Here is a 10,634-nt window from a genome sequence, read left to right on the forward strand (position 1 = left end):
ACCACGAGCAGGGAGACACCACCAGGGTCTTGGGGGACCCCCCGCTGTAGGCTTAAACCTTCTTATGGTTGGGGTGGCCTCACCTCTTTTGCATCTTAGTTCAGCGTGTTCCTTGCAATTTCGTGTCTGTGCGCCTGCCACTGAGCTAGGCAGGCACTTGGGAGGACACTGTGTCCCACCGCCCCGCCCCAGACAGCCCACCCCTGCTGCCCTTTCCAGTGAGGGCTCTGCTCTCCCCGACTCCTCAGTCACCTGCAAACTTCTTTTCCTTCCTCCTCCCTCAAGCCTCAAGCTTGGAATCTCACGTTATCAGAATATTCCACCTTGTACAGCCTCCGTCAGTCACCTCTGGGACAGCTCCAGGCTTGCTGTCATTCTCTCCCACTTACTGCCTGTCCTAATTCCTGGTCACTTCCCTGCCATGTTGCCTGTTCTTACAATAAATGGCCTCTCAGGGATCAGGTTCACAGCCCCAGCCCCACTTCAGCCACTTCTGGGTCACTGCAGAACTTGCCATTATCGACACATTGGGCACCACCAACAGCCAAGGCAAAGACACTGTCCTCTGTCTGCTAACCCCGCTGGTCCCCCATCCACGGATCCCACCAGCCCTTCACTGTGGCCACCTTCTCGATGTCCTCCCTCCCCTGTCTCCTCAGCTTACATGACATGCTCAGTAATGACCATTTCCCTACCCTGCTTTTCTTCCATCATATTTGCCAGGCAAAGCCCCACCTGTGCTGAGGTTCAGATCTCTACCATCTCAGCCCACACCACTCAGCTGCCATGGCTGGGGAAACCCAACAGCAGGGGACAGCCAGTGTCCTGAGATGCGCGTCACGCACCGTGAGCAGGCCCTCTGAGTGGCCTGGCCGTCACCCTGCTGCCCCGGCCTGTTCACTCTGCCATTCTCCTGACCAACTGCTTCCCCACCCATGTGTCCTCGTTCTTCCACCCTCCAACACCTCCCTTTTCTCAGACGACGATCTGGCTTCCTACTTCACTGAGAAAAACAAAAGCGATCAGAAAGGCCCTTGCGCAAGCTCTCGGACTGCATCTCTGCTCCGCCCGTGACCGGAGAGGCCGCCTGAGTCCTGGCTTGGGCTGCCTGGTCCTCGTGTGCACAGACACATTCGTATCACTGTCCCCTCTCCCATCGGCAGCATCGCCTGTCAGTGGGTCATTCCCCGAAGCAAGCCATAGGCTGAACTTTGCCCCGTCTTCGCTGGCTTTCTGAAATCCATGTCCACACCTCTCTCTCCTTTGGAGCAAAACTCTTCAAAGGGACTGCCTCTACTTGCTGCCTTCAGCTTTTCCCCTTTTCCCTTACCCCACTCCCATTAGGCTTCCAGCCACCCTAAGCCACGAGACTGGGCAAGGTCACCAAGGGTCCCCCACTGATGAGTGCCACCATCAACTCTGGTCAGCGGCTGCTCAGGTTCTCCTGCACCCAGGAGGATGCACCCGGGAGGAGGCTCCCGGCGCAGCTGTCTCACCTGCTTCCGGTAGACATAGCACGCGGCGATGGCGACCATGGTGGATTCTCCCACAAAGCCCGCCAGGAGGGAGCCCACACCCAGGGTTGCACCGTGCACCCTGCAGATGAGAACACAAAGGCGATTTGTCTGTTAAGGCCAAGTCAAGGCACAACCGTCCATGCCAAAACCCAGGAAAGTAAGTGTAGCCTCGAGACGGCTGAGACCAGCGGTGTTCTCCATCTGTTGGCTTCGTAAGGGCCGCAGCTAATAACCTAATGTGTGAGGGGAACCGGGAACTCGGGGTTGGGCTGCCTCCCTCCCGCAGCACATGGATCCTACAGCACACGGACCCCACAGCCCTTCCTACCCTCCCAGGACACTGGGAGCTCCTGAGCGCGGGGACCATATCCTTATTCTCTTCTGGTTTTCACGTCCAGCATACGCTCGAGCCCGTGCAGGGCCAGCCACACCCCGACAGGAGCTCAGTGGCTATTACTCGTGTCTGGGCCTGACCCCAAAAGCCCTTTTCTAGAATGGATCCCAAGAGCCTCCACCTGGTGCCTGGGCAGACACACAAAACATCATTCTGAATTTCCGATTCTAGACAGGCCTGGGGATTTCCCGTGGAAATGTAGATCTTAAACCTCTGGACACAGTATTGAAGGGGCAGAAGGACCCACAGCCCCAAACTCCCTGACGACATACCCCAGGTAGGGCAGGACCACGAGGCTGGTGATGAGGACAATGATCCGCAGCACAGAGCTCGGGGCCAGGACGAAGGTTTTCTTCAGCGTCATCAGCCACCCAGTGAGATGCGCCCTCACTGTGACTGTGGGGAGGAGCAAAGGACTCGTCAGGCGTGCCCACGTCCCCTCCCCATCCTGCTGCCTCTGGACCAGGGCAGCACGTCCGAGAGCCAGAGGCTGCCTGGGACCCTGGTCTTGCTGCTGAGCCTCTAGCCACCCCGTCTTCCTGCCAGGGCTCCCCATCCCTGCTCCTGAGCCTACGCCCGCCTCGGCTCCCCGCCTCCTCACAGCCCTTTGGGTCTAAATGGCTGGGGACCGGCCGGCTCCTTGCTCCACTGGGATAGCATCTTCCAGGCAGCCTAGCTGCTCCTGTCCAGTCCTGTCCCCACACTTGCCCAGCCTCGCCCTCGATCATCCACCTCTAGAAGAGAACACTCAGAGAAAGGTGGCAATACGACGGCACTCTGGTGTGATGCTGGGTGAGCAGAAAAGCTGGCACCAGAAGTCATCTTCCCTGCCTGCGGTCAGAGGTATGGAGACCAGAGCAGTGGCGTAGGAGGAGGAAGCTGCACGTCCCCACTTCCCTTTGTTCCTTCCCTGAGCTGGTCCTGACCACTTCCACCGAGGGCACTTCCCTTTCTCCCTCTCCTGATGCTGTGGCCCTCGTTGGTGCGCTGCCATTGCACCACAGGCTGCGTGGCCTCCCCGTGCCTGCCTCCTCACTGGACCTCTGAGCTGCAGGAGGGCCGTGGGTGGACAGTGGGCATCTGTGGAGAGCATGGGGCTCGCCCTTGTCAGTAGGAAGGCCCTGAGCATCTAGATTCCATCTGAAACTGGAAAGGCTTGAGGAAGCGCAGGGCAGGGCCTGCTCCTTGAAGAGAGGGGCCTGTCACCTCCCTGTGGACAGCACCAGACAAAGGCTCTTGGAGGAGACAGTGCTCATTCCTGGGATACAGATTCCTTTCCAGGATATGCTGGTTTGGAAGGAAACCTCTGCCGTCTGCTTGGTCTAACAGTATGTCCTGCCTTCCTCTGGGTGGAAACCTTATATTAATACTAACAAGGCGAATTTTCTTCTCTTAGGCAGGCAGACCCACTGAGGTTTTTGACCAAAGGAGAGAGTCGGTCCCAGGCATATGCTAAACTCGTTAGCCCAAATCCAACAGATTGCCAAGAGTGGCAGGGCCTGGCAGCCGTCTGGAAGCCCTTCATCTTAACAGACAAGAAAGTGGAGTCAAATGGAGATTAAAGGTGAATCGCATACCCAGCTATAGCCTGCTCCCAGCTGGGGCGCTCCAGGCCCCTCCTCTGGTCACTACCATAGGAAATTAGCTGCATGTGTCTCAATCTGCGAGTGCAGCTCCTTCTGGATGGTGACACCTTCCAGAGCTTGGTTCACCCTGTGTCTACCCAACAAGTCCAGATGCCATCCCGGTGCTGTGATCTTCCAGCCACTTCTCCATTTCTGCCACAGCCCAGAAAGTGATGCTGCAAGGCCTTAGAACAAGGGCTGCTCCATCAGCTCTGGCCTACCTGGGCTCCATGGCTCCTTTCTTTTTCTCTTTTTTTTTTCTTGTTTTTTTGAGACAGAGTTTCACTCTTACTGCATAGGCTGGAGTGCAGTGGCATAATCTCGGCTCACTGCAACCTCCGCCTCCTGGGTTCAAGCGATTCTCCTGCCTCGGCCTCCTCAGTAGCTGGGATTACAGGCATGTGCCACCATGCCCGGCTAATTTTTTGTATTTAGCGGAGATGGGGTTTCACCATGTTGGTCAGGCTGGTCTCTACCTCCTGACCTCAGATGATCCACCTGCCTCGGATTCCCAAAGTGCTGGAATTACAGGTGTGAGCCACTGTGCCCGGCCCATGGCTCCTTTCTTAACATGTGGCTTTGTAGATTCTGGCTTCCCAGTTTAATGACATAAGTGGATCTTTAGGGGAAACTGATATTTGACTAGGTGACACACCTGGTACAGAATTTAAAAGGTACAAAAGGGAATAGAGTACAAAGGTCTTCTTCCCAGTGGTGACTTCCCAGGCCCTTGTCCTGCTTCCCACAGGCAACCACTGTTAGCAGCTTGGTGAGTTACTTACAGAAAAAGAATGTAGCTATGCAAGCACTTAGCACATCCATATGACAATACAGACATACATGTGCTACATATTTGCTATGGAAATGGTTGCATACTAATCAACCATTCTGCAACCTGCTCTTCTCATTTAATCTAGAACGACCTCATTCTTGTCTGGCATACCTCACACCACTATATCGGCTTGGTGTAATAACTTTCCAACTGGCTTTTGTCTCAGCCATGAGCAGTTTCCTTTCTGACCATCCATCATCTGGCCTCAGGCTGCCCTGGAATCTTCCTTTCTCCAGCAGTCCTTCTCTGTCTTTGTATATCCCCAGGCTTTAGCAATACGCTCACTCTATTTTTCTTTTTTCATTTCACTTTTTAAATTAACATATTGTAAAACTGGCTTTTTGGTGCACGGTTCTGAGAATTTTAATACATGAACACATTTGTGTAACCACCACCACAATCAAGACAGAGGGCAGTTTTATTTTCTCCAAAACTCCACGTGCTATCCTTTCGGGTCTACTTTCTTTTTACTGTTTTTGCAATCACTGCACTTTTAAAAACAAGTTATACGGCCAGGTGCAGTGGCTCATGCCTGTAATCCCAGCACTTTGGGACGCCAAAGAGGAGCACTTGAGGCCAGGAGTTCGAGACCAGCCTGGACAACGTGGTGAAACCCCATGTCTACTAAAAATACAAATATTAGCTGGGTGTGGTGGTGGGCGCCTGTAGTCCCAGCTACTTGGGAGGCTGAACAGGAGAAGTGCTTGAACCCGGGAGGCAGAGGTCGCAGTGAGCCGAGACTGCGCTACTACATTCCAGTCTGCATTCCAGACAGAGACTCTGTCTCAAAAAAATATATATATATAAATATCTATAAATATATCTATAAATATATATAAACATATAAACATAAATATAATCACATATAAATATATAAATAAAATATATAAAACAAGTTATACCTATTGATTCATTTCTTGAACTTTCACCTTACTGGCTAATGTTTGTGCATCTTTCTAAGTCACAATGACATTTTACATTTGTGTTGGTGACATGATTGCAAACATTTCCAAAGAAAGATTTAATTAGGCGTGAGGATGAACAGGAACGTTTCTCTCATTCTGTTTTTCTTTACCTGGAACTGGGAAGAAGGAGAAGATCCGCAAAGGAACAACACAGAGCTCCGCGAAGGCGAAGTCCACTCCAATGATGTCGATCAAGATCTTCTCGGACACGTTGGGCGTCCAGAACATCACGAAGCAGAGCTGGGGGGAAAGACATCGAACAGGGCTGTGAGGAGAAGGTGGAAGCGAGTGAAATGAGCAGGTCAGGTGTGGCACAGTCCTTGGAGAGTTACGAAAGGGGGACAACGGGCCCGACTGGGTGGTGGGCATGCTGGTCCCAGATCTGCCACCTGCCTGCTTGGCTGTCTCCTGACCACAGAGGCCCTGGTCCATGAGCCAGGGCTGTACCCAGGGGACTCCCATGGCAGAGCAGATGTGGCTCCTCCAAGAGTGGGTCATTTATTTCTGAATGGGTGAGCAGGCCCGTTCAGAACCAACGTGCTTTGGGGCAAGGCTTAAGGAGACTGCCACACAGCTTGGCCAGTTCCGCATGGACATGTTTATTCATATAATTTTTACAGCTTTAACAAATAAAAAAAAAGACCCGAAAGTTCTTGGATATGTACAGAACCACACAGAATCAGCACACATCATGAAAAGGGAAATGCTAGTGTTTAGAGTAGGGATCAGCCTATGAACCTTTTAAAGTCTGGTTACAAGAATAAGAGATGAGACAGCAACAGAATTGGCACACTGGAAAGCAGATGGGAGGTGGTAAACTGATGTAACAGATGCAGGAAAAGGGAATCCTGAACCCAATGGGGAAAGTGGAGCTCTCTCCCCACCTCCCTTCCCCGCAGATCAGAAAGTGAGGCACAGGTCCTTCCGGAGACGGGGTGAAGGCGGGGTCCAGAGCAGGATGGCTGGAAGTCAAGTTAGTAAGCAATCCATCCACAGCTCCCCTTGCACAGCTGGTGACTACATCTCCCCGAATTTGATAGGAAACAGGAGTTTAGTCTCCGGATGAGGTAAAACAGAGGGGTACCTGGCATGGCCCAGGGCAGACCTACTACAGGTTGAGTAACCCTTATCTGAAATGATTGGGACCAAAAGTGTTCTGGATTCTGAAGTTTTCAGATTTTAGAATATTTGCATTATATTTACAGGTTACGCATCCCTAATCCCCAAATACAAAGTCCAGAATGCTCCAATAAACATTTACGTTGAGAGTCATGTCAGCGCTCAAAAGTTTCAGATTTTGGATTTTCCATTTTTGGATTAGGCATACTTAATCTGTAGTACATGGAAAACGGGGATTAAGAGAAGGATGACATTTGCGTGTTTGGGCTTCCTTCCTCTTCTATGCCCCCAGAACATGGGAAACTAGTTGAGGCCTTCCCAGGTAGGAGACCGGAAATGGTCTCTGAGGAATCTGACCAGCCCAAGAGAAAAGACGTCAAGTTCCTGAAAATTAGAGTCTCCCAATGAAGCAGCCATCAGTGAGGCCCTCACAGGTGAGAAACCTCATCCTGGTGTTCACAGCTTCCAATCAACTCCTAGTCTCTGGATAAGGTAAAATGGGTGGGGTGGGGAGTACCTGGCATGGTTGAGGGCAGAGTTACTACACCTAGTAACCAGAGCCCCACTTATCAAAATGAGCAGGCAACCAGGGAAAAGCAGGCTTTGACAAAGGCCTCCAATGTGAGATCAAAACTATGGAAAAACCTGCAACTTAAGAGGAAAAAAAGACAATACAGAGAAAGAGAGAGGGAAAAAAAAGAAAACTTTTCTCCACTGACATCCCCAGAGAGATGGGAGAAGACACTGCACCTACGAAATAAGAACAGAAGGAGAATGTTATAAAAAAGACATTCACGCTGGACGCTGTGGCTCATGGCTGTAATCCGGCAGTTTGGGAGGCCGAGGCGGGTGGATTACCTGAGGTCAGGAGTTCAGGACCAGCCTGGCCAACATGGAGAAACCCCGTTTCTACTAAAAATACAAAATTAACTGGGCATGGTGGCGCATGTCTGTAATCCCAGCTACTTGGGAGGCTGAGGCAGGAGAATCGCTTGAACCCAGGAAGCGGAGGTTTTGTGGTGAGCTGAGATGGTGCCACTGCACTCCAGCCTGGGCAACAAAAGTGAAACTCCATCTCCCCCCACCCCCGGGAAAAACAAAGACATTCACAGAACAAAAAAGATAAAAGCAGAAAGTAAAATTCATGAGTCAACGGTGAGATAAGTTTAGGGAAGCCTACCACAGAGACAGAGCAGAAGGGCGAAGGCGTGCAAATGAAGCACAGGAGAGGAGTTAAAGAAACAAAGTCCAACACCCAAATAACAGGATTTCCAGAAAGAGGCGACAGCGAACGTCTGAGACGGAAAGATACCAGTTTCAGAACTGAAAGGGCCCATCGTGGGAGGTGCTGCAGTGCGTGGGAAAAGCCCCATCAGGGCATGTCACCAAACACTACTGGGGACACAGCTTCCTATGGGCTTCCGGCCTCAGGCTTCTCAGTAGCACTGAAAGCTAGAAGACAAGGAGCAGTAAGTTTCGAAGGAAGATGATTTCTACCCTAGAACTCTAGGCCAAACTATCACTCAAGTGCGTTTAAAAGAAAAATATTTTCGATATTCAAGGCCTCAAAAGTTTTACCTCCCAGCACACTTTTTCAAGAAGCTATTGGTGAGGGTTGCTCTGCCAAGGCAAGCGAGTCATGGAGTGGAAAAGAGCAAGGCATGGGTGAAGCACAAGACAAAAGCCAGGGAAATCTCCGGGGCGGAGGGGAAGGCTGCGGTAGGCCCACAGGTCAGTTGATCTTTCCTGGAGCAGGAAGAAAAAGGCTACGAGAGATGCTAACTACCTAGTGTGCTTGAACACTTGAAAAGAGATTTACACCACGAAGGGAAAATGTGGGAATAACTTAGTGAGAAGTACCCAGAAGGCTAAGAAAAATGATAATTGAGACAATTATTAAGTCCAGGAAAAACCAATGCTCTTTGAGAAAGGAAGGGCGTCAGAGCTGAGTGTCAGAGTTTATCATAGTCACAATCCATCAAGAGTTGGGGGTGCCTCTGGGAGCAGGAAAGGGACAGGGTGGAAGTGAGCAGCGCTGAAGAGGTGGGCTGGGGACATGCTACTGCGAGTTACAATCCCTACAGAGCTGACTTGGAAAACTTGGTGCTAATTTTAAAAACCTGAATTTTAAAATCCAACAACATCACTTTGGAAGATTCTGTTAAAAACTTGCCAGTTTCATCAAATATTTATCTCCTTTACTTAAAATGCAAGTGATTCTTCTCTAAAATAAAACTGAATACATTCTAAAATGAATTACAACAGTGTAAGAACAGAACACTGAAATTTCAGAATATAACATTCTTTCAGGCTCTGAGTACATTAAGTTTCATGGAATTAGCCACACTTTATTTACTATATCATGTTGAAATATTAAAAAAATACGCTGGAGATCTATTATAAATATATTTCACTTTATAAGTGCAATAGAGCCATTCCCCTATGTATTTTCTGCATCTGGCAAAGTATATTCCACTGTTTTCAAAAATGGCAGAGGTACTATCTCATTTAATCCTACTGCTTCATGACAGTACTCACACCCCATCTTTGACATGAAGGAAAAAATACTTCCTTAGATCTAGCAACTTGGAGCTCAGGGACTTTATTGCCTAAATGCCCTGGATAAGTGGCCCTGTCATCTTTTCCTGTACGGCTGAGACATCACACACAGTCATAGCCCTGGTATGGTGGCAACTTCACATTACAATTCTAAACAACACTGAGCATGGAGATGGAGCACTATTTCCCTGTCCATGTCCTACCCCTACAAATACACGGATCATCCCCGCTTCCAGCTTTGCTTTATATTGGGCCCCCAATATATCCCATAGCAGTAAAACTGTAAAGAATTGAGCTAAGGGTTGACTGCCTTACAGGCTGGGCTGGCTCTGTGCCTTAGAAGCTACAGAAAGTGAGCCATTCTGTGTGTATCTAAGGGTTAGAGAGACCTAGGCCACATACTGCTAAAAACCTGAAGCTTCCAGGGGAACCATGAGCATGCTTTATTTATTTGGCAGCCAGCAATGATCTGAATGTGAGATAATGCCTCACACAAATGTTGCAATTCTCTAGGCTTTGCAAAATCCTTGTAAAGTGGCTCTTCAGTTATAAGAACCAAGGAAAAAGGAGGGTGTAACTGCAAGTCAGAGAGAAAGACGGCAGAAATGGGCCACTGTGGCCCTGCTCTGGGATCCCCAGTCAGGTCATGTTCACCCAGAGGCGTTTTCCCATCTTATAGAAGATCGGTTAACCTTTGCAGCAGGGGGGTCTAGTTTGAGGACACAACGATAGTGAGTGTGCCCACATCACCTGACACATTGACATCAGTATCAGCCAAGCTGTGTAGGTGACCACAGTTCTGGTACCTTGAACACAACCATGGAGTTAGGTAAGGTTTGATGGATTTCCAGTAGGAGCTTCCTGAGATGACGGCTCAATATTCCATTTCTAAAATTCCACAGTATGATCCAACTTGGCACCACTCAGTCACTCTGTTCTTTATCTGGCTCTGGCTCTGCTGAGCACACCCTACACGCCCCTTATCAAGGCCATGTGCCAACAGAGGTGCATCTTCAGTTTCAACCACACACACCTACAGCCCAGACTGGGTCTTCACGGGGTATCGGAACTGGAAGCGGTTAGTCTGATCCGGGGTTTGAACAATCACAGATAACTAAAGGAAAGGAATGCCACATTTATCAATGTCTCCTTTTTCTTCCTCCCTGAAGCTCTTGCTATGCTTCCAGTAGGAAAATGCCACTTCACTTTTCAGCAAGCTTTTCAATGAGTGGTTATTTCTTGCATATATAACTTAGGTACACATATAACTTACAAAGGAATACATTTAACTTAGAAGTGGATATGGTGGGCCAGGTGCATTGGTTTACACCTGTAATCCCAGCACTTTGGGAGGCCAAGGCGGGCGGATCACAAGGTCAGGAGATCGAGACCATCCTGGCAAACACGGTGAAACCCCATCTCTACAAAAAATACAAAACATTAGCCGGGCATGGTGGCAGATGCCTGTAGTCCCAGCTACTCGGGAGGCTGAGGCGGGAGAATGGCGTGAGCCTGGGAGGCGGAGCTTGCAGTGAGCCGAGATCGCGCCACTGCACCCCAGCCTGCGCGACAGAGCGAGACTCCGTCTCAAAAAAAAAAAAAAAAAAAAAAAGGGGAGATGGG

General features: G+C 49.8%; 1 protein-coding gene across 2 annotated transcripts in view; it reads right to left on the minus strand.

The window, feature by feature from the left end:
- The window catches only part of ANKH (ANKH inorganic pyrophosphate transport regulator), a 164,324-nt gene that overhangs the window by 6,609 nt on the left and 147,081 nt on the right, over positions 1–10,634 (minus strand). For both annotated transcript variants that reach the window (XM_017893309.1, XM_017893308.1), the window contains 3 exons: positions 5,444–5,573; positions 2,184–2,307; positions 1,497–1,596 (listed from right to left, as the gene is read on the minus strand). In XM_017893309.1, the coding sequence (XP_017748798.1) occupies positions 1,497–1,596; positions 2,184–2,307; positions 5,444–5,573 (354 nt within the window). The remainder of the gene's footprint in view (positions 1–1,496; positions 1,597–2,183; positions 2,308–5,443; positions 5,574–10,634) is intronic.

The sequence above is a fragment of the Rhinopithecus bieti genome, unplaced genomic scaffold, assembly GCF_001698545.2.
Source record: "Rhinopithecus bieti isolate Rb0 unplaced genomic scaffold, ASM169854v2 scaffold_22165, whole genome shotgun sequence".
In the NCBI taxonomy this organism is placed as follows: Eukaryota; Metazoa; Chordata; class Mammalia; order Primates; family Cercopithecidae; genus Rhinopithecus; species Rhinopithecus bieti.